At 33.6% G+C, this 23,980-nt stretch overlaps 2 protein-coding genes and 2 non-coding genes across 9 annotated transcripts in view; 2 read left to right on the top strand and 2 right to left on the bottom strand.

The window, feature by feature from the left end:
- LOC105146609 (cytospin-A) overlaps positions 1–2,738 on the bottom strand; it is a 50,971-nt gene extending 48,233 nt beyond the window's left edge. The window contains exons 1-2 of the mRNA XM_011056987.2: positions 993–2,738; positions 95–228 (exon numbers count right to left, since the gene is read on the bottom strand). The gene's annotated coding sequence lies outside the window, so the exon portion shown is untranslated. The remainder of the gene's footprint in view (positions 1–94; positions 229–992) is intronic.
- Positions 2,739–3,258: 520 nt separating this feature from the next.
- On the top strand, positions 3,259–22,709 carry LOC105146607 (uncharacterized). Of its 6 annotated transcripts, XM_087404587.1 has the most exons (8): positions 3,259–3,868; positions 4,208–4,243; positions 7,434–7,656; positions 7,789–7,865; positions 8,661–9,085; positions 11,060–11,393; positions 15,699–16,292; positions 19,381–22,709. In XM_087404587.1, the coding sequence occupies exons 5-8, from the start codon at positions 8,691–8,693 to the stop codon at positions 20,908–20,910; spliced, it is 2,853 nt and encodes a 950-aa protein (XP_087260713.1). In that variant the 5' UTR covers positions 3,259–3,868; positions 4,208–4,243; positions 7,434–7,656; positions 7,789–7,865; positions 8,661–8,690; the 3' UTR covers positions 20,911–22,709. The 6 variants fall into 6 exon arrangements, with proteins under 6 accessions (XP_087260713.1, XP_011055284.2, XP_011055283.2 ...); XM_011056982.2 differs by lacking the exon at positions 7,434–7,656; XM_011056981.2 differs by lacking the exons at positions 3,259–3,868; positions 4,208–4,243; positions 7,434–7,656 and adding exons at positions 5,130–5,487; positions 5,568–5,936.
- A 165-nt stretch (positions 22,710–22,874) lies between these two features.
- On the top strand, positions 22,875–22,947 carry TRNAK-CUU (transfer RNA lysine (anticodon CUU)). The gene has a single exon. It is a non-coding gene; the product is annotated as a tRNA-Lys (tRNA).
- Positions 22,948–23,349: 402 nt separating this feature from the next.
- Positions 23,350–23,421, bottom strand: TRNAM-CAU (transfer RNA methionine (anticodon CAU)). The gene has a single exon. It is a non-coding gene; the product is annotated as a tRNA-Met (tRNA).
- Between the last annotated feature and the right edge of the window lie 559 nt (positions 23,422–23,980).

The raw sequence follows: 23,980 nt of genomic DNA, 5'->3' as shown, positions 1-23,980 counted from the left end.
GCTCGCTCGCTCGCTAGCATTTTTACGCGCCGCAGCATCGGAGAGCTCGCCCGCCTGTCTGTCGCGCTCCAAATACCTGTTCGGCTCTACCCACCTGCCATGATTATGGCTCGTGGCGTCCCACGTAAATCTAGCCGCGGCTCGCGAGGGGGAAACCTCGCGCTACCGTCGTGAGAATCCATTTTTCCGCCAGTTGTACTCTCCTTCCGGCTGCCCTCGATCAGAACCCTGCATACAAGAAATTGCAATAACCTGCTTCTTTTTTTATTATTGTCTCTCTTTTTCCTGAATCACCGAAAGAAGGACACCTGCTTTATGTATATATATCTTCTCTATTGCAAACCAAGGTTTAAAAACAATATTACTATTTTTTATATATTACTATTTTTTAACTACTACTTTTAATGCTATTTCTTTCTCTCTCTCTCTCTCTCTTATAGTACAAAATATATCAATCAATTTGTATTAAAAAACGTTTAAACTATACACAGGATGTTATAGAGAAATTCTGAGACATTCTTCAAAAATTCCTAATACCAATCGATTATATGTTACGACTTCGATAAGGAGATCGAATGTAATCTCTTGCACGATAATATTATAATGAATACATCTCCATAATATTAAGCTATTAGGATCATTAAACAAAAATATTTTTAAAAATATTGATTCTAAGCAATCTTTTAACAATTTAATAAAAAATAAAGCAGGTGTTTAAGTAATAATTTTCAAATATATAAATATTTTATTATAAATATATACAATCTACATTAATAAATAATTTCATAACAGAGATCCACGTCGTTTTTCAACTGAGGTAAATCAATCGCACGAGAAGGACAAATCAAGAACTCATACATCGCGTAAAAGATAAATAACGACTCTATGGGATAAATGACAGCACCGATCGTTGTCTCATTATCCGATCCGGTTGAGATATCTCGATCGTTGCGGTTCAATCGTTGCGGATCATCGATTTCGCGTGTACTCACGGAGATGCTCGCGCGACATCACAGAGATGCGGTTGATCATCGCAGAGTCGAGGATTGCGCGGAGTTCGTTTTGCAGGAACGATCGTGTCGGCAGTAGCGAGGGAATGAACGAGCGGAATGAACGAACACGGAACTGCATGCGTCGCGAACGACAGTCCGCGCGAGACTGCCGGTCCCCCGATGACGACGCATCGTCTTTGGCATTCGACTTGGATGGGTAAAGTAGACGAATGGATAGGTAGATGGATAGATGGATCGATGGATAGACGCCGCGAGGCGTGTAAAATGCGCGGGCGCGATTTTTGTACCTTTAATCACGCCAAGTACTTTGGATTCGATTAAGCTTCGAGTGATTTCGCCTGAAATAAAGTTTATTCGAAATGGACGTATCCAAAAAGATTTGTGAAATCTCTCGCGATGCAGCCAATGGCTGCATATTCAATAGAAAAAGCAGCTTCGCAACTGTTGTAGAAATTCTTTAATTGGTTTATATATTGAGAGAGAGAGAGAGAGAGAGAGAATGAATAAATGACTATTAGCTTTCTCAGTTACTTCAAAATACAATTTATACAATAATCTTAAATAATTTAAATTTTACAATAAGTAATTTTACAATAATGAGAGAGAGAGAGAGAGAGATTAAGAGTAAAAGAGTCATGTATTAAAGAATCTTATAACAGTTATAAAACAACTTTTTCTGCTGTACACAGCCGCTGACTTTTTTCACATCTGAATTTTTTTATCTTTTTTATTCGTGCCAATTTTGTTGTCCCGTTAATATATGTTCGGTTATATTAGACAGATAAGATTAATCATTATGGAGAACGATTAATTTGCCTGCCATAAATTACAGTGAAAGAGTTAAATGTCATGCAATTTTCAAGAAAACTCCTGACGTAACATCAAATTATCATGTTATTTGATTTGTTTTTTTCTTTCATTCTCGACTAGTTCGCGTGCTCATCTTCTATAAAGCATGCATGATGATTTAATTGAGCTAATGGCAAATGAAAAACATGTAAATGAAAAACACGTAAATGAAAAACATGCGTGAAGCGTTCGTTCATTAATTATACTCTTCCTAAAGTGTAATCAGACCTCCGTAGGTTGTATGATGTAATGTGCATTTCTGGACTAGGCCGTGACATTGCATAACGTATTAAATGCGTATCGTGATATACATATAGCGCGGGTTATCGATGTACTGGCTATATAATAACATACATACTGCTACACTTTGTCGTCTCATCGTAATTAGTTTCTTATGAAGAAGTTACGTATCTATATTAATGTTCTCATAATTTTTATATGATGTAGTTCGATATAGCAAGAAAATAATTGATCTACTCTCTGTTCAAAATTCTGACAGGTTTATTTAAAATTGATATATATAAATCAAATTATTTAACTAAATTTTCTGTTTATAAATGTTAGAAAACAAATTGAATTTTAATAATAGACTTTTCTACCATTTTGTAATCGATTTTTTAAATTTAATTTAAAATATCGATGCAATAGATAATAAAATATCGGCATTAATTTAAAGAAATGTAACCTTTCCATAAAAAATTTCATTTTAAGTAATATGAACTATATATAAGAACTCTCAGAGTTCAACAAAATTGTAACAGACGAGAAGATTATGAGAATAAGTGTGTACGAAGATTAAATAATTTTATAATAAGTCAAACTTAATCAATTAGTCCTTTAATTAAGAATCTTACAATATTTTACTTGGCTCAAATATTTGAGACCTCATCAGTGAGAAAAAAAAACAAAGATTAAAACGTTGAAAGCTGCTTGTTTAATTTTAAGTTTGAAGATCAAGATGTTCAATGTCGCGGAAAATATGCCTTGGGAGAAAAGTCGATTGCAAAACGGTCGACAAATACACCTACAAGTTCAAGTCCACTGCCGCAATAACATCTCGTGTCTTCATAAATTTTCTCTTTTCCGCTTTGCCAAGGAGAGCATTGCCAACTCTGCTCGAAACGTTAGAAAAATACGCACTACACCAGAGATCGAATTTGCTGAAAGTTTGAAGATTCATGCATTTTTATTTGTACTTGCCATAAGATTTTGAAATCGACGATTCGTGTAAAAATTAAAAATCGACATGTATAATAATTTTAAATTGTCAAAATAATTATGCAGAACGCTCAAATTGGTTGTTAGAATGTCAAAACTTTTTGTAGCATTGTTTATTATACTTTGAATTTCCTACATAATTATTTTGATTGTCCAACAAAATTATTTTCAGATCTGTGTCTACTTAAATTTTTTATAATATTTAAACAAAATCATTCTTTTCATATATATGAGAGAAGAGTGGAAAAGTAATTTTATTAAACTGTCAAGATAATTACACAGAACGCTCAAACTGGTTGTTAGAATGTCACAAAACTTTTTGTAGCATTGTTTATTATATTTGAATTTTCTACATAATTATTTTAATTGTCCAACACAATTATTTACAGACCTGTATCTACCTAAATTTTTTAATATTCAAGCAAATTCATTCTTTCCGCGTACACGGAAGAAGACAGGGTAGAAGAGACCAGATAAAAGGAGACAGACAACAAACGGAGCGTTTTGAAACGGTATGCATTTCGTCACGCCAGCGTGTGCACCGCGTATACGCACGTCGTAAATGCAGTTGTTCAAGAGGGATTGAGACAGAAGCAGAAGGAAGAAGAAGAGGAAAAGGAGAAGGCGACCGAGAGACGAGGAGCGCCTCGACGTCGTCGTCAACGCGTCGCGAGAGACCTTGGCGGCCCGAAGAGCGTTACCATTTTCGCGGGGCGTAGTAGCGGATTGACGCAGGTGTGGACCGATCACGCGGTGCCATAGGCACATAGGCCACGCAGGGAACGCAAGTAGGTACACGGCTAACACGGCACAGGGTGGGGCACGAAAGGGCGCGGGCGTTTTTGCACGGGGTGAAAAAAAGAGGCTGAAGGTGTGGACAGAGTTCGATCGTAAGAATCAACCTCGAGCTGACGAACTGTGGATTTTGTCATGATTTAATCGTGACGGTTCGTTAAATATTGATTCGCATCGTTAGCTATTTGACGCTAAATGTCCAGATCCGATCGCGACGTTCTCTAACCACAGAACTTTTCTATCAAATTATTTTCTAGAACGATATACGTTTATTGATGACGAAACTGTGACTTTGCGACGTTCTTCAACTAATTAACAATGATCTTTTGCAGATGTTTTACAGAAGTATATCATTATTATAGACAAAGGTAAGGAGATGTACAATATTTGATATCATATTTATTTAATGTTGTTTTATTAGAGAAATAATCTGTTTATCTATAACCTTTAGAGAAAGAATGTCTGTTTTCGTAATTTTATGCATTTCCTTCAATGAGATTTGTAATAATTCATTATATCATTGTATTCTTTTGCCTCAAAATATGATATGGTTTTTTTTAGCACCACTATAGCTTTCGCGTCTTGCAAAGGTTAAATTAAATACAACTCTCATGTACATTGTCAGAAAGAAAATGATTACAATTTTATCATAATTATCATAATTTAATCACAATTTGTAGTCATTTTTTAGCCAACTATATATTTTTTGATAGAACTATAAATATTATTACTACATTGAAAATTCCATTTAGTTGAATCAACTAATCTCTTGTTTGGTAAATAAATCCTTGGTTTAGTTAAAAGTAAAAAGTTTGATAATTATAACATTTTTACTTGTTTCTGATAATACAAGTAAAATTTACAATAACCAAATTTTTTATTATTTTATTGCATCGACTAAAGATTTGTTTGATTGAGTCAACCAAATGGAATTCTTAGTGTAACATTATAATAGTAATAACTATATAAAAAGTTTATAACCATAATTATTTTACAATTATATAAATATCAAATACAGTTTTCTTTCAGTGTGAATATATTTTTTGTATTTCGCGGATATACACAGAAAGGTGTTCACGCGAACGCGATATCTCTCTTTCCCATCGGATTTCGCAAACAAAAATTTACTGTCACCCCCACTCGTTCTCATCGCGTATTATGCGTCACCCTATATTACGCGTCTAGTTTTATGCCAAACTAGAGCGCGCCGTGCTAAAGATAGGTCGTTGCAAGCAGGAATCGGTGTGCATCCATTACCGGCGCAGGGAACAAGGGCGACCTTGGCCTTACGAGCTTATATAATGAGGAAGCAGCCGATTCACGAGCTCAGTCGTTTCGACGCGATATTCAAGCCGATCGCGATCTACCAGACAGAACGCATTTCCGGATGCATTTCTCTTTTTTTCCTCTCTTCGTATGCTCTATATCGATTTACACTCGAAAAACGTCATTAGAATGCTCCTCGCTTTTTCCAAGAAGAGAACAAATTGCATCGCCAATGCATTACTAAAGCGTCTATCGTTCATTTTCCACGCAAAAGTTTGTATTTTTCGCTCGAGCGCAAAAACCTAGTTGAAGCGTTTTTCCGCGCAATTTCACAAGCCGGCTAATTGTAAGTTAGCGGTCTCAAGCATTCGAATTTTGTTCGCACTTTTTGCTGTGAAATTAATTTTCCTTCTATTATGATCGGAGATCTACTTCACAACGTTGGAAACTTCCACGAGGTCGTTAAAGAAAATGCCGAACGACATCGCTCGAGATGGTAGTCGCTCGATCGGAAAAATAAAAGTGCCATTAAAGGAGCGCGCGCGCTGCTGCAACTGATCGACTGACCGGAGACCGCGGTGGGGATTTCTCTGCCGCGCTGTGGAAAATCAACGTCTCTTCTTGGCAGAAACGGAGGTAGCCCGTGGGTGGCAGCGGCGGCGCGACAGAGATCGCGAGGTTCTTCCGCTTTTTTGACAGATGCGAGCGTCAGTGCCGCGCGACGCGTCGCAGTGCCCGTCAAGTGAGGTCAAGCATTGTTTACGACATTGTTTACGCAGTGTTCACCCGTTCGCGGTGAGTTACTCCGAAACGAGATTGCAACAAGGTTATACGTGGAATTCGTGACATTCTCGAAATTCGAAACCCCGATTAGTAAATACTTTCTAAAAATAAAATCAGTTCTTCTAATCTTTAGTTAAATTAGTTCTTTTGTAATGTGTCCACTTCTATATATGTATTAAGAAAAATATTTTAATTGTATCAACAAGTATAAACCAAATCAATTCTGATCATACGAATCAGATTTCTGGTTATTATAATTGAGTTTCAACTATTAATTAATTAATAAAAAGATGAAGAAACGGGCTAAATTAATAATATTAATATTAATTAATTAATTCAAGAAAAGACTTTAAATAATTATTTAAAATTGTACGCACTCTCGAAAATGTCAAAATAAAAAAAAAAGTCAAGATACGAGCTAATTAGAGTGAAGCGCTGTAAGCGTTGCGCAATTTTTGTATATGTAAATCTTCAGTTTATTAGGACGTTTCGAACTCACGTTCGAGTTATCTTCAGCAATAATCTACAATGCAATGACAACTAGTGATAACTGATAGGATTCTCTCGCTAAGGATTCAATTTATGTAGTTTTGTGGATTATTGCTGAAGATAACTCGAAACGTCCTAATAAATTGAAAATTTACACATGCAAAAATTATGCAATGCTTACAGTGCTTCACTTTAATTATCTCGTTTCTTCACCTTTTTATTATTTCGAGAGTAGATACAATTTTAAATAGTGATTTAAAGTTGTCTTTTTTTGAATTAATTAATTAATATTAATTATTAATTAATTATAACTAGTAGTTTATTCTGAATTAGAATGTTTGATAGACTTAACTACAAGTGTCTAATTTATACCTTTCTGGTACAAATTCTTAAATTTATTAAAATTCCAACTAATGCAACAGATTTTTCCTAATATGTATCAATGTAGATTACAATACAACTACAATTCTCGCATTAAGTTGTTTCTCTTCTTGATGAAATAAACTGCAATGCTCACGAAACTTTAGTAATTAACGATGTATCTACGGAGATAACCCGCGTAACTTTTTTGAACTTTAATCGGATTTACTTTTTCTAATTCTAAGAATTAGAAGAAAATAAAGAATAATATAAACCGATAAAGAATAAATTATATTGAGATTAAAGTTAATCTACATTTATAGAAATCGAAATTATAAATCTTTTATAAAAAAAAAACACTTTTTCATACAGAATCTACACTTTTTCATATTTCATCTGAGTTAGTTTCTTTTTCAATAATTGCATGTTGCAAATAATCTGTATTTAACTGCGTACCGATGCTGCTAAATAATAATAATAACGAATGTTATAATTGGGAGAAGGATTAGGTTTCTCGCATTAAGCGCGCATCTGTTGAAAAGCAAACTTAATGAGACCTTGGATTTTTTTATTATGGTTATGGTCACGCATACGAGATCGCATCTGCTACGCAGACTAAGCTCGTCAGATATGCAAAAAAATCTATTTGACTCTTTTTAGTTTGTTCCATGCAAACGACGTTACGTGAAGCTCGTTGGACAGAATATCTTCGGCGGAGAGTATCGTAAAGTCGTATTACTTTGTAACGACATCAAGCATGTGGCAAATGCAACAAAATCCTGACGAAACGAAAATTTGGCATTAACCATGCACTTAACGCATCAACACTTTAGGTCCGTGTTTATTCTCTGACCATGAGATCATCGCAGAACTAACATAACTGGTGCGATACGCAAATAAAGCCGTAGTACATTAATTTATTCGCCGGTTGCTCGAACAATATTTCATGCAATTCTTTATTATTCTGTAACATATTTTAGATATGAAGGTATTAAATTGTTTCGCATGTTTCTAGGGTTGAAACGATTCTGGCGAGCCACGAAGGTGACGCCAGAAAAGTGAGCGAGTGGGATTACGCAATATCAACACTAGGTAAGTTTCCAGGTAAGGAATCAGATTACGCATTGAAGAATAAGCTTGAAGATTGAAAGATTGAAGTTTGACGAGTCCGAACAAAAGGAGCCAAAATTTCTTTGTCCTCATTGGTAAAATTTCAATCTTTAATCTTCAATCTCAATCTTCAATGCTTCAAGTCTGATTCCGGCCTAAGGCGATGTCCTATGCACAATCATGAAAGCCTTCACATCTCGTGTTGAATACTGAATATCTCAATTAAGTTAATTAAATAATAAATTAATATAGGAGCTACATTTCATGATATTATTAAATAGTAGATTTTATAAAAGTCTTTCGATTTAATTAAATAATCTTTTAATTTAATTAAAGTCTTTTAATTTTAAAAATTTCTAAAAGCATAACGAGTTCTATATTCATACACACTTGCATAGTATGCTATATTTGATTTATACACGTTAGAACGATTTTGCTAAAATATCTAAAAATTTAATTCAGATCTGAAAATAATTTTGTTAGACAAAATAATTATGTAGGAGTTGGTTGCTAGAATGTAAAAACTTTTTGCTTATGTTTGAGCGTCCTACGTATAATTATTTTAATAATCTAACAAAATTACTTTCAGATCTGTATAGAGCTAAATTTTTTTATTTTTCAGCAAAATCATTTTTTCTATGTATATCTTGATTAATATTTTATAACGTCAATTTGTAACATTTTATAAATTATTTATTCTATATGGCATACACCGAGATCTAAATATAATTTCGAAAATAATCGTCGATATTTCATTAAAGGCGTTCCCTTTTCCAGGTGACCCACTAGCACCGACCACGAAGAAGGATGATCAATTCGATATTGCTTCTTTGGGCGTTGGTCGGCCTAATTGGCCAAGTGCACGGCAAATGCAGCTTAGCACCGATTGCCGACAATGATCGGTCGATCGCCTATGCGTGCATCCACGGTGACTTAAGCGACCTCAACGAACTGTCCAGCGAGACTGAGTGGATTGAATTCTCGGTGTCACGCTTCAACACGATTCCCGACGACGCGTTTCACCGATTTCCGAATTTACGTCGCCTGTCTTTTTACAATTGCCACGTAAATTTGATCGAACCCGCAGCGTTTCGCGGCTTGAATCGACTCGACTGGCTGATTTTCCATGGCACGAGGATCCATGTGGTGAGATCCGCGTGGTTCCGTCACTTGCCGAATATCAGACGACTGATCTTAGACAGGTACCGTTTTTCTCACAGTCTAATTATGAATCTAACTTGACAAAATTACGATAAATTTTTGGTTAAAAACGCTATTTAAATAAACAATATCAAGGGAACAAAATTCGGAAATACAAGTAACTATAGTTTTTTCAACGTTAGTTCTACGAAAATACATCACAGTTATAAAAAATCATTATAACATAGAAATTATTAATCTTATTATTACAATATTATTAATTAAAAATTTTTTTATTTCATTTAATCCGTGGCAGTCACATTAGAGATTCATGCAAAATGTCATGACAATATTGTCACAGCATTGCTATATTCATAAAACTCAAGGGCACCGATAGATCGAGGCCACGTGCAGCAGCTTATATAAAGCATCCGGCAGTTATATATTCGGTAATGTAGTTGACCCAGTTATTCGTTGCACCATTGCGATCATAATGTCATTCGGTATACAAATATTATGGTAGATATTAAATTCGATTAGCAGAAATCTCAGACCCAAGCTCAGTGCCTGGCAAAAGTTCATTTCAAAAGATCTAGAAATTTGAAGAGTTTTAAGAGCTTTCAATTCCATTAAAAAAATATTTCCAATTGCAATTGAGAATCTTAATTATAAGGATCCTTCTCGCGATAATCTAAAATCTAAAAGCACAATATTTTATATTTTTTAAGATGTAGATAATAGTGAGTTTGGTCACTTAAATTACACTAAATTAGTGAATACTAAAAGTTGCTGTACATGAAATAGCAAAGTAAATATAAAAGCATACAAATATTTTAAACGACTAAATAATGACATTATCATGTTATTTAACAGAATATACATTGTATTATTTCATTGTCAAATACTGTTAAATATCAAAAGAACAATAACTCAATCCCTTAAGTTAAATAATATTTTAAATTAACTTTTAATTCTCATGTGTCAAAATTTAAATCAACTCATTTTCTGTAGTTAACTATTTTCAAAGTAAACAATATGTTTATATTAACATGTACATTTATAATAAATAATCAAATTTAATACATTTACTTGAATTAAATTGTTTAACTTCATTGTTTTAGTTAACGACATATTGAGTAAGAATAGTGACATAAAAATGATTAAAAATAACTCAAATTGAGTATAATTTGAATGACATTATGAATTCAACACTGAAGTTGATTATGTAATGAAATTACATTCAAATATTTGATAAAACAATCTTTAATGTGCATTTAATCCAGTGTAATGCGAGTGACCGAACTAGAATTGAATTCCGAGATTGTAGATTGGATGGTTCCACCTTCCAATAAATCTCAGCTTATTCGCTCTCGTCCTCTCTCTCTTTTTTCTCTTTTATCCATTACATAACATAATTTATTCAAAGATGAATTAACCAGCCCTTAATTTCTTTACGCTTATTCCAGTTTTCGTACTTAAAGATCTCAAGAGTTAGCTTATAACGTACTCCAACTCTTGTGATCTTCAAGTTCGCAAAATTGAGAAAAACTTCTGATTGAAAATAAACGAACCAGCATCTGACCATATCAATCAGAATTCTAACCATCATAATTGAACGTCTGGTTATCTCGATTACAATTCTAATAGATTTAACCAGAACACTTTGATTTGTTCTTTTTCAGAATTCTAATTAATACGTTGTCTGTTTTGCGATCTTATGAAATAAACTGCACCATATCGAGTATCGATATACCGACAGTAAGACAATACTGATCAAGTCAAACTGCATTGTTTTTTCGTAGTATCGCGTTTCAAGGAGTTCACGCAAGATCTTAAGATAGAGCAGAAACATCTCGAAATGTAATTACGTATCTGATAATATCGCACAATATGTTTTACAGACGTCTCACTATTATGCTTTTCTATCTAAAAAATCTTATCAAACGCATATTACGAATGAAAGTCGAAATTTAATACAGCCAGATTCTTTCTCCAGTACATAGCACATTTGAAGTACATCTCATTTCTTCTTTCAGATGCGGCCTGGTGCACGTCGAGCCTGACGTTTTTCGCATGTTACCGCGATTGGAGACTCTGGACTTGCGCGACAATGACCTCGATTGTCTGTCGGTGGAGGAGCTGTCATATCTGACCGCGCTCAGAACCGTGCGCATTGACGGCAACCCGTGGTTGTGCGAATGCCGCCTGAGAATGGAGAGGTTCTTTCGCGAAAGATCGATCATCCAAGAGATTGAATGTAGATTTCGACCGAGGATCTGCACTGTGCATCGAAATCCGCAGTGCATGACACAGATCGAAATCCCGCTTCCACCTCCGACGATAACCATCGAACCGATAGAAAACTTCGAGGTAAATCAGTCATTTATAATTTAACAATGACGTAACAAAGCTTAAATTTTTATCCTATTTATTTTAATGTTCATTCTTACTAATATATAGCCTTGGCCATAAGTACAAATCTCCAACTTATTGCATTTTCTTAGAAAAGGATAATAAAATTAGTATAACAATATATATTATTTTTCAATATAAAAATCAAGGTTTTAATTTATTTTTCGTTAGAAAGAATATAGATAGAATGTATACATCAATTTATGGGAGTGCTTTGTACTTATAGTCAAGACTGTAGATTAGCTTTAATCTCCATTAAACTTATTTTATATCCTTTTCTAAATCTAAGTAAAATTATCTCAGAAAAAGATAATAAATAAATTAAATCCTTAATAATTAATAAATAAGGATTAAAATTAAATTACATTGATAGAAATGGGCATAAATGTTTTTTGTGTATATAAATCCATTTTACTTTAACCCTTTTGTTGCGAAAGTTTTCAGTTTATTGATGTCAACAGCTATGGAAGATTAATATTTCTAATTCATATTCATTTTTTTACAAATGTAGATTATCTTTAATCTCGGTTTAATTTACTGTTTATCTTCTCCTAGTGTTTTACAAAAATTAGAACCAGTTTTATTGAAAAATAATATTTATTTTTATAATAATTTTATTATTTTATTTGTTAATTCTCGTTCAGACTTCCATTACTGCATTTTCCAAGAAAATGCAATAAATTGAGGATTCTTTATACTTATAGCCACAACTGTAATGTAATTTATATAATTTTACATTTTCGTATTTTCGATAGAACCGAATCTAAAATTAGAAAAAGACAAAAAATAAGTTAAACCAAGATTAAAGTTAATCAACATTGGTCATCAGATGAATTCGAATTGAATATTAGGAATTTGAAATCTTTATGAAAGCAAGTAAATCGGAGTAATATTAGCTTTCTAAACGTTGTCTGTTTTGCGATCTTATGAAATAAACTGCACCACATCGAGTATCGATATACTGACAGTAAGACAATACTGCTCAAGTTAAACTGCATTGTTTTTTCATAGTATTACGTTTTAAGGAGTTCACGCAAGATCTTAAGATGCAGAAATGTCTCGATCGTAATGTAATTACGTATCTGATAATATCGCACAATATGTTTTACAGGCGTCTCACTATTATGCTTTTCTACCTAAAAAATCTTATCAAACGCATATTACGAATGAAAGTCGAAATTTAATGTTAACGTTAGTGATAGCTAATTAAGAATTTAATTGCGCGTATAATCGCTCTCGGTGTTTTTAGTCTCCTTCATATTATCACACATGAAGGAAAATCAAACAATTAGTATCTAGATATAATTTAATATGAACATTAATGCGAGATATCATAAATGGGTATAAAATGCCGATGATACTTCATTAGAAATAATCAGATTTATTTGTAGCGCGGAAAATAAGACGTTACCAAAAATTCATATTCTTCATATACAATTTATATATCATAAATTAATTATATAATTTCGATTCTCATTTTTTTCGGTCAGTTATTTTGATCGATTTCTCGCAAATCACTATTTAAAAAATTCTGAACTAAACTCAGCAATTTCGAGAAATATCAAATTTATAAAAATATAAATAAAAATTTTCATTTGCATGCTGTAGCACAATCTACAGAAAATCTTACGCTCATCTTAACTTTCTTAGCTCTAGTGAACCCACTCAATTATACATATTCTCTACATTTGTAAATTTGAATGATTGATACTAAAATAAACTTATATTATTATTAAAATAAATTTAATATTCACACATATATTTTTTATACAGGTTATGTCATTTTATAGAACTAATCTTCTACAGTAAGCATGTCCAACTTTAGCCCCAGATAATAAGGATAAAATGATAAGGATAAAATAATATTCAGAGAATTTGAGTAGTGTTTTCGAACGCATTGTTACAGTCCCCAAATCTTACCGTATTGAATTCTTTTTCGCCGATGCATCTCCGAAGCTAAAGTAGGACATGCCTGTTCTGCAGTATTCAAATTCGTCGAAATTGCTATTGCTGTACTTCAACGTCCCTCCATCGGAAAAATAATTCAATAAACAAACAAACTCACCTTATCGGAGCACGAAATCGCGTTCTCGATAGCGTCACGACCAACCCTTGCGTGTTGTCCGACGTCTCCTCGGATGCCATTGTCCTCCTTTAACGGCTGCTTCCGAGTTCCGGCGACGACGCGCGGCGTCGTCTCGCGAAAAACCGCGTATGACATGTAAATGACACGAGCGCACGACACACGAGCGCACGACACACAAGCGGAAAAACGTCCGTTGTCGAACCCGGACGACGCGACGCGTGCACAGGTCCGCTCCGGCGAAAACCGCGCGCGACATATGGCGGACGGACGCACGAATCACGTGACCCGCGCGACGCGATTGTTCACAGACGCTGGGCTTCCTTCCACCCGGTCCTAAGGGCGGTTACCAGCCGACACGCAATCCTCGAGCGACCGACAACGAGCGTTCCTTCGTATATTAGATGCGTGAGATCACAAGTGTAGAAACGTTGGAGTCCGTCTCTGCCTACGTGACAACTCGATCGTCTCGAATGCAACTCTCAACTCAAGTGAAGTTCGCGCGAGCCGGGTCACGTGGCTCTCGAGGCTATTGCCCTGATTGGCTCGCCGTGGGATTGACGAAAAATCGCGCGCGCTACGCAATCGACGCGCGGCTGATACACGTAGGAAGCAAAGATCGCGCAAAAACCGCGATATCATTGATATAATTAGTGTGATTAACTTCGTTCCGTCACATATACACATTAAGTCCTTGTTGATAATCACGTCCACAAATTTGCTCGGAGATTCGCGAGAAGAAGCAAACTCGAGTTTCAGTTGACTATCGTGGTCGATGATAATCGAAAACAAAACGATGAAGATAACATAACATGAATTGTATATGTAATCGAATACGATGAATTTTTCATGTAACTTTCTCCCTAACTAGAAAATGTGAAAAGTAAAAAATTTCTCCGTTATCTTCATTGACAAAATTTCACTTTTCATGTTTCTCTTCAACGGCACACGATATATATTTTCTTGCATGATTGCTTGTATTAGTAAATTACTGGAAATTATGTGTTGTATAATTCTAGTGTGTGTGGTATAGTTCTAGTAATTTATTAGAACGCAACTAATTCAGCAAGAAAATGTGTATTGTGTGCCACTGACTTTAGCTAGTTTAACTCGATCTACGATAAGTGTAGTAAGCCTTAGTCTTTTGCTGTAAGCTCTAACATGTGTTCTTTATCAATAAACTCTTTGATGTACACCGGTATAATAATAATATATAATAATAATATGTAAATGATATTTATTTCACTTCAATTTATTGCGCTGAGTATATACACCAATTCAGAAAATTCTTCGATAAAGAACAGCTTTCTAAACTGATGTTTTTTCAGCGAAGAGCATTTTCGATACTATTTTAAGCAATAATCCCTAAGTTTTAAGCGAGCAACTCGTTCTCAATCATCTCAATCATAAAATTTAACTTACTGAACGGGAAAGTCACTATAAAGGCACTGAAACATTGTATATTATATTTTGAGGCAAGGAGTACACAATGAAATAACAAAATTATTAATAAATTATAACAAATTTTATTAAGAACTGTAAAATTTTAAAAATAAGCCTTCGCTGTCTAAAGTTTAAAGTTTAGAGCAAATTAATTAACATTACAACTTGGAACAAAAGGCTAAAGTCTTGTTATTGCAAATCAGAATTTAAATGTTTCTATCAATATCATCTTTAGTCATGATTCTACTTGTTGTTCATCTTTTTCTAATTCATAGGCCTCTTTCTATTAATGTAGATTGTAATCTTGGTTTAACACACTTTTTATCTTTTTCTAGTTAAAAAAGAATGTAAATTAAATCGAGATTAAAATTAATCTATTACATTAGTAGAAATAAACTCATGTCCCTTCCTGTCAATGTAGAATTAATTTTAATTTCGGTTCAACGTACTCTACATCTTTTTTAATTCTTAGAACTAGGAGATGAAGAGTTAATTAAGTCAAAATAAAAATTAGACTACATTGATAGAAATGGGCATTAAGACTAGAATGAGATGAAGAGTTAAGAAACAAGATTAAAATTAAACTACACTGGCAGAAACGGATATTAAAGGAAAAAAGTTACATGATTGCTACCACCCAGTACGAGCGGATACGCTCACCTCTCTGTCGCGATCGGAAATTGCGATCGCGCGTCCAGATATTCCAGATATCTTATCTCGCTCGTTCTCTCGCGCAGGAACGTTCCGGCCACCGCTTCCAGATAAGCGAACTGATATCATTGGACCGTCTGCCGGATAGGACTACGTGGATTCAGCTCGTGGGTCTGGGGATCGACCGTTTACCCGCGTACGCGTTCTTCCGTTTCGGCAACAGCCTGCGCAGTTTGGATCTGCGCGATTGCTCGATCGGCGCGATCGAGCCGGGCGCGTTCGCCGGTCTGCATCAGCTGCAACAGCTCACGCTCGTCGGCAACCGGCTGCCCGCGGTTGCCGCCCATTGGTTCAGTGATCTCGTTGCGCTCCGCCAATTGGTGCTCGCGCGCAACGGCATAGAGCGCATTGAGCCTGGTGCTTTGCGCCCACTCGTCAGCAACTTGCGCCATCTGGACGTGCGGTACAATCGACTACGTTGCCTGCCGTTGGACGAGCTGGCACATCTGAGGCACCTCGAACGACTCGACATCATCGGGAACCCGTGGTACTGCGAGTGCCGCAGGAATCTGGAGAAATACCTGATGGACCATAACGTGGGATTTGACGTCTCTCGTGCTGATCGCTGTTACGAAGAGAACGAAGTTATTGAACCGACCGACGGATGGCAGCACCCGCAAGTAAGCAGCGGACGTGGCGGCATTCGAAAAAAAAGATTTTAATGTTTCTCTGAGGATCAAAATTTTTTTATTCTCAGATACATTCGAAAACACTTGGAAACATTACCTGGATTGCTTCATGTGTTATTTTATTCTTCTTTAATATTTGAGGATAAAATGAAGGCAATTCGGATAATATTTCCATGTAGCTAATGAGAAGATGAATCCTGATGAAAATAAAAGTTGGAGCATAAGTCGAATGTAATGGTAGAGTAATAGAAGGCGTAAATGAAGCTTCTAGCAAGTGAAAATTGAAATCACGGAAATAAATATCTTTTTATGTTTTATTGTTTCAATTTTCGCCTTTTAATAGAAGCTTGATCGTCTACGCTTCTATTATTCTTCCATTATATTCGACTTACGTTCCGATTTTTATTTTCGCCAGGGAATTCTTTTTTGAGGGCGTTTATTTATTTTTTATATCCTGTTCTTTTACGCATTTGTTTTTTTACGTAAATTGCATTTTACTTTTTTTCGAATATAATGAGTGATAAAAAAATAAAATAAAGCTTAGATCCGTATATATTCATAACCATAGATCGATCCACGATTGATTCTCATGTAAAATGAGCTATCTTTAAATCAAAGTTTGAATCAATTAGATTTATTAAATCGTGTTTAAAAAGTGTTTTTCAAATGAAAGACTGATTAAAATTGGATCTCAGGTTGATTCACTACTATAGCTGTAATCGAATTGCTGCTACGAATGCTTCAAAGCATTTGATTGACCAATCAGAAGAAAGAATTTTACTAATCGACCAATCAAAAAATGCTTCGAAGTATTTATACGGCAACTCGACTGCACCCTATGAATACAAGCCATAGTGTGTGTGTGTGTATGTGTGTGTGTGTGTGTGTGTGTGTGTGTGTGTGTGTCGAACCATTGTATCTTTTATGAAATACTAGATTCGTTCGCGTTGCATGCTTCAACATGCTCCAACATGTTCCTACCATAGCATCTGTTCACTCCAATGCGCTCGTTAGGGTAGGATTAGATGTGATAGGAGTATGTTGCCCTTATAGAAATTTAACCCTTACCGGTACAAGGTCGGGTCACTAATGACCAAGCGACTTCTGTTCGTGCAAGTTTCTTTGAGTCTTTCAGAGATTATAAATTATACTACATTTTATTATTTTCTGAAATAAAGTTTCAATATTTATTCTAGAAAATTGAAAGTATGTTGGTGAATTTTTAAAGATTTTTTAAATAGAATGAAAAAAACGGACGGATGATCCATATTTGGATGAGGCACTAAGTTGTACTTTATATTGTAAGGGTTAATACTAATACTAGTCAATTAATCGTTTATTTTCAGTATTAAAAGTATTAACTTGTTGTAATTATTTATTTTATTTTGTTTTTTAATTTATTTTATTAATTTGTTATTAACAATACTTTTAACTGGAAGTTATAAGATAAAATATTATTATGGAGGAAAATATTATTATTATCCATTTTGATAGAATATGGCCTTTTGCTTATTTCTCGGTTTTTTATTTCTCGATTTTCACTTATTATTGTTAAATTAATTAGTAAATTAAAGATGAAATTCCCAGTATAAATTTATTTGCATAATTTAATTATCTTATGAAACTTTTGTTAAATATTAAGACAATCAAATTTGAATTTTGTTAAAACCTATTTCGTATTTATATATTTTCTTTATAAAAAAATAATTGTTGGAAATTCTGAAAAATCTTAATATTTGCTGAAAATAAATCAAACGAATTTTATTTACTGATGAGAAGTAAAGTAGGAAATTCGAGATAGCTTCTTGGACTTGGACATTCCTATAGTCGTTTAAGCATTCTTAATTCCGAGAAGTGTTAGCTCCGTAGAAAAGCAGCTGATTCATATTTACGAAACACTTTTCTCAAATTCAGGTTCCATTCCCGAGGTTTGTCTTATATTGACTTTTCAACATTGCTACTTACTTAGGAGACATTATTTCCTTATATTATAATTTAATCAAATTTAAGAAATTTTCTTAAAAATTATAGAATTGTATAGAAATTCTAGAAAATTATGTGAAGAATTCTGAAAAAAAATGTCACTAAGGTGACGTTTACATGGTATTAAAGCTTTACCAAATAGTTGGTCTCTCTCTCTCTCTCAGTGTAATTGTGATTTATTTTGATGCGCTCTTCAGCATTGAAACTAACACTATATATATAGATTTAAGCTTGATGATATATACAATCGACTTTTAAGGCGGTCACTTGTTGCATATTTGCGCATTATGTTTCGATTGATTAGCAAAATTTAAATGAATCACAATTACACAATTATATTATTTGATTAATCTCTAATACTACCTCTGTTGAAAATTTTTCTTAGAATTCACATAATTATTTAGAATTTTTATGTAAAGTTTAAAATTTTTTAAGAACTTCTATATATACAATATTATAATTTAATATTCTTGAGGCTTTCTTTTCACGGATGCTTTCTATATAAAGATTATGCGTTTTGCGGGTTTCCTCCATGTCCAGATCCATTCTTGGAATGCCAACATTTTGTGAACCTTGCAATCCACTTCATCAGGGCGAGGAGCAGCTTGATACTGTATATACCTGATATTATATAGTATACTTGATATTATATAGGCTTCTCGCCCTGATGAAGTGGACTACAATGAAGTGGTTCATGAAATGTTGGTATTCCGACAATGGATCTGGACACGGAAGAAACCCGCGAAATGTATAATCTTTATATATTATAATATAATTTATTTTATTTCATTATTTCATTTTACAATTATTAAAAATAATTTCTTAGATTATTTATACAAATTGCAACAATTTTTAAAAAGTTTAAAAATCTTTTCCAGAATTCTTTATATATTCTAAAATATTCTAAGATTTCTAAGATTTCTTATTTTATATAATTTCTAAAGGAAATTTATCATCTCAAGAAAAATTTATAATATTTTTTCAGAAATTATTTCTTCATAAATTTTAAATGTAATAAATTCTTAAAAATCTTGTTATTTTATTTACCAAGAATTTTATTTACCAAAATTATTAAATATATCTAATCTCTTTTTAGATAACGATGCACGGCCACGTGCATTGGACCACTTTCGAGGACACTTTGAGTCAAAGAAACATCACTGTAATAAGACCGATCGTTCAAGTTCCCACAGAGAGACCGCAGATTCGCAAAGGTACTTGCGTGCGAGACAAGACTCAAATGTCGCGGCAGGTTTTCACCTGTAGCGGCATCACCTCGCTTACCGAGCTGGATGTCTTACCTCATTCAGTTCACGCCATTCGCATCGTCCTTTCGAATCTGAAGACGATTCCAACGCGAGCATTTGCTCGCTTCGACGGCTGGCTATCCCAGCTAGAATTACGTGATTCCAATATCGAGACGATCGAGCATCGCGCCTTTATCGATCTATATAATCTGGAACGCTTGTCACTGCACAGTAATCAGTTGAATACGGTGACATCTGAAGCATTCGAGGGCCTGACAAATCTTCGATACCTGGACCTCTCGCGCAATCACATCTATCGTATTCCCAACGAGGTCTTCGATATACTGCCGCAGCTGCACATTCTTGATGTATCCGAGAACTACATGAACTGCCTCGGCGTGGAGCACATGGCGCGCAAAATGCCGCATCTGTATTCTCTCAAAGTATCGGGCAATCCATGGAGTTGCTTGTGCGGCACCAAGTTGGCCAGTTTCCTGGACTCCCGCAAGATACCGTATAATCGCGACTCCCTATTCGACGTGAACGACGACTGTTATGTCACCATATTGCCGACGACGCCTCCCACAACGGCAGTGACTTCTTACACCCCATCACGGACTACCACGACTACCGAGCCACCCTCGATAGGCTTCTACAATGAAACCCTGGAAGGTTCCTGCTTCAAAATTCCCGAGTCTACAGAACCACGATATCGCTGCGTAGGTGGCAATCTAATATTGTTGAAAAACATACCACACAACGCTGTTTACATCGAATTCTACGAAGGTCATTTGCCCGTCCTCCCAGTCAATGCTCTCTACAATTTTCGAAACTTACATGAGCTAATCATTAGGAACTGTGGTCTGAGAACAATCTCGCCTGGCGCTTTTCGGGGTCTGGACTCTTTAGAACGGCTCACCATTCAGGGTAATCCACTGACGTCGATTGAAGCGAACTGGTTCAACATAGAACGTCTCGAACGGCTGGATCTGCGCGGTAATTCAATCCGCTATATCGCACCGGGCGCTTTCCGCCATTTGCGCAAGCTGGTTTATCTAAATCTCGAGGGCAACGATCTGCAATGCATCTATACCAGTGATTTTCAGGATATGCCAAATTTGCACATCGTTGAATTTGCCGGTAACCCGTTGAAGTGGCGCTGTCGCATGGATCTGGAGCAGTTTCTCGAGACTCAGAAGATTAAGTTCATTAAGGTGGAGAATTCGTGCGAAGGAAAGAAGATCATGAGAAATCTTCTTTATCAGAATCAGACTGTCGAGCTGGAATGTCCACCGGGTTGTTCGATGGCGAGCAATATCGAGTTGAAAAAGAGTTTAACGTTGGCATTTGTATTGTTCTTCGCGGTACGGATGTATTAGTTGTTCGGCAAATAAGAACAAAAGGCTAGAGTTAAGATACTCAAAGACCTTGTTTTATCAAGTGAAATAGGTTTTGAAGTTCAATCATCATTGGAAGAATTAGGAAAATTATTATACATTCGGATATCAAGCAATAATATTAAATATATCGGTACAATTTACGAAACACGAACTAATAGTGTAACATTACATTAAAATTATAATTTTCCACATATAATATAAATGTAATATAACATTTGTTATACATAACAAATAATTACATTATATTGAATAAGAAATTATAATGTATTGATGTAATATATTACTGTTTGTGTTTCGCGAAAAAATATAGATGCAGTAGTGATTTTGATAATCAACGGAGTTCTGAAAGTAAAGTTGCCTTTGCAGTAGGCGAGGATAGATTTGATATTATTAATGTTGTCATTCAATGTGTTCATACCGTGAAAGCGCTTATAAACTAATAAATACGTATATTTAGTTTTTGGAACGCATATATATTTATAACTTACAACTTTAAATCCTTCGAAATCCTCCCCTCGTAATATTGCGTACTAGATAATATCATATATTGTATATAGAATAATGCTTCTCGATCTCTAGATATTTCGTTAGATTGCTTAGATTATTAGTACCTGTTTGTCGCACGCTGTACGATTATGGACATATCAGAAATATTGCAATAAAAATGCAATAAAGTATCGATGAATGCAAAATATCGAAAAATGCAAAATAGACTCGAAGCAACTTCAACCAAACTTTGCTTAACTTAATTGGATTAATTTAATTGGCAGAATGATTGCTTGGAACACAATTTCTAACTGTATAATTTAATGTTTTGTTCCATTCCTAATGAAAAGAAATTCTCATAATATTTTTAAGAATTTTTTTCATATTTTAACCTTATAAAGATTTTTTTTAATATTTTAAATTTCTTTAGATTTTATAAATTTTCTTCGGAAATTATAGAATTGAGAAATTAATACAGAATATGTAAAAAAATTTGTTTATGTAAAGAATTCTTGAAAAGATTAAGACTTTCTCAACATTCTGAAAAAGTTTCAATAAGTTTTCGAATAAGTACTTAAGAAGTTTTCTAAAAATTATATAATAGAAATTCTGAAAAATTATATAAAAAATTCTAACAAAAATTATCGTTAGGGATGTTAGGAACAAGAAAAAAAATTAATAAAATTCATATTACGAAGCATAGATATCACTAGCTAAATTTATTATTGATTAAAGTAACGAAACAATAAAAAATTTTAACAATAAAATTCTAACAATAAAAAATTTATAATTCTAGCCGTATTTATAAAGTTAGCATTTGGATATTGCGTGATAAATTGATTATTGATTAAATCAATCGGCAGAATTGTTTGAACTAAAATTTTTAACTGCCTAATTCATCTTTTTTAATCTAATCCTTTTTTCTCTACGGTTACACAATAAAAAATTAACAATATCCATATTAATTAATTATTAAGTTAATCAGAGTTTGGTTGGTCATCTATACTGCCGATAGGGACCATCAATAAACGACGATTCCGGACAAATGTAAACAAAGAAAGTTACATTGGACATTGAGTTGTAAATGCGTATAATTTATTATATCAATAACAACAAACATATTCATGTGCCATAAAAATCCGTACTAGTGCGACACTAAAAAAATACTTATTTGTGTTCATTTTAATATAAAAGAAACGATTGTACATAATATATTTACTGTCAGGATTGTAACGAGCTATTTGTTACTAAGATATAATGAGCTTTAATAAAGATTTATTTTTGTGCAACAATTTCACTTTCGTTACTTTTTTATTTTAACTGGTTTTTTTTTACCTATAATTATTTATGCTATCGTTTATGCTTTCAATATCACAGTATAAGAAATTATTCAAATATTGATTTTTTACTGTTTACTCGTACCTTATGTATCTATTAAGTGAAGGTAGTATCAACTAGCCCGGCTAGCTCAGTCGGTAGAGCATGAGACTCTTAATCTCAGGGTCGTGGGTTCGAGCCCCACGTTGGGCGAAAATTTTTTTATTTTTATTTTTTATAATAAAATTAATGTTTAGAATATTTCTTACGAATTATTAAATAAGACAAAAATACTAAATATAATTTTTATAAACATAAAAGAATACAGGATGTTCCACTTTAATAGAAACAACTGTATATCCTAAATAAATTTGACATTGTATAAAAAAATGTTTCATATAAAAGTTGAATTATTTGAAGGGAGACAAATAATGATAAAATTAATTTTCCAATTTTTTTAATGGAATTATATTTTTTATTAAAAATCTAATATAATATATTCTGTAAATAAATAAAAAATCACACAAAATATATATGATAAAAAGCTGGGTTTGCAAATAAAAGAATGTAAATAAAAAATATAAATACAAAACCTTCTGTATAAAAATAATAATTTAGCAGAACGTGGTTTCGATCCACGGACCTCTGGGTTATGGGCCCAGCACGCTTCCACTGCGCCACTCTGCTTTCTTCTAGAATTTGAAGTTATTTCTGTTTAACTTCTTCATAACCCTATTAATCTCAACAATACATTAAATTTTCATCTAAATTATATAATTTAATTATAACTTGATTTTTATTGATAATTATTGAACCTATTAATATAATTAATTTAATACATAATATTTTTTATAACTATTTTAATAGATTTTTTTATTATTAATATTTTTTTACAGATACTTTTTATTATTTCGTTTGTTTACTACTTTAAAAAATATATTATTGTTTATCACGAAAGAAATTTCTCGAAAAATCTATTTCTAAAATGTTTAAAATTTTTTAACACAAAAGACATTACATATATTTCGGGAACATTGAAGAAATAAGACTGAGATCTTACAGAATGTAAAATAAAAGAATTATGAAAAGTAAGATAAATGTGGAACATAAAATGACATCAAACTGATAAGAAGGTAACTTTGATACACGCATATATAACTTCGTGATAGAAAATTTAGAGAAAACGTAGGGTTTCTCAGTTCCTCCTTTTTGGACGTTTTACTTTTCCGTTTATTTAAAAAGTATC

The sequence above is a fragment of the Acromyrmex echinatior genome, chromosome 1 (genome assembly GCF_024713525.1).
Source record: "Acromyrmex echinatior isolate Ae372 chromosome 1, ASM2471352v2, whole genome shotgun sequence".
Taxonomy (NCBI): domain Eukaryota; kingdom Metazoa; phylum Arthropoda; class Insecta; order Hymenoptera; family Formicidae; genus Acromyrmex; species Acromyrmex echinatior.
This window is presented reverse-complemented; position numbering and strand designations above follow the sequence as displayed.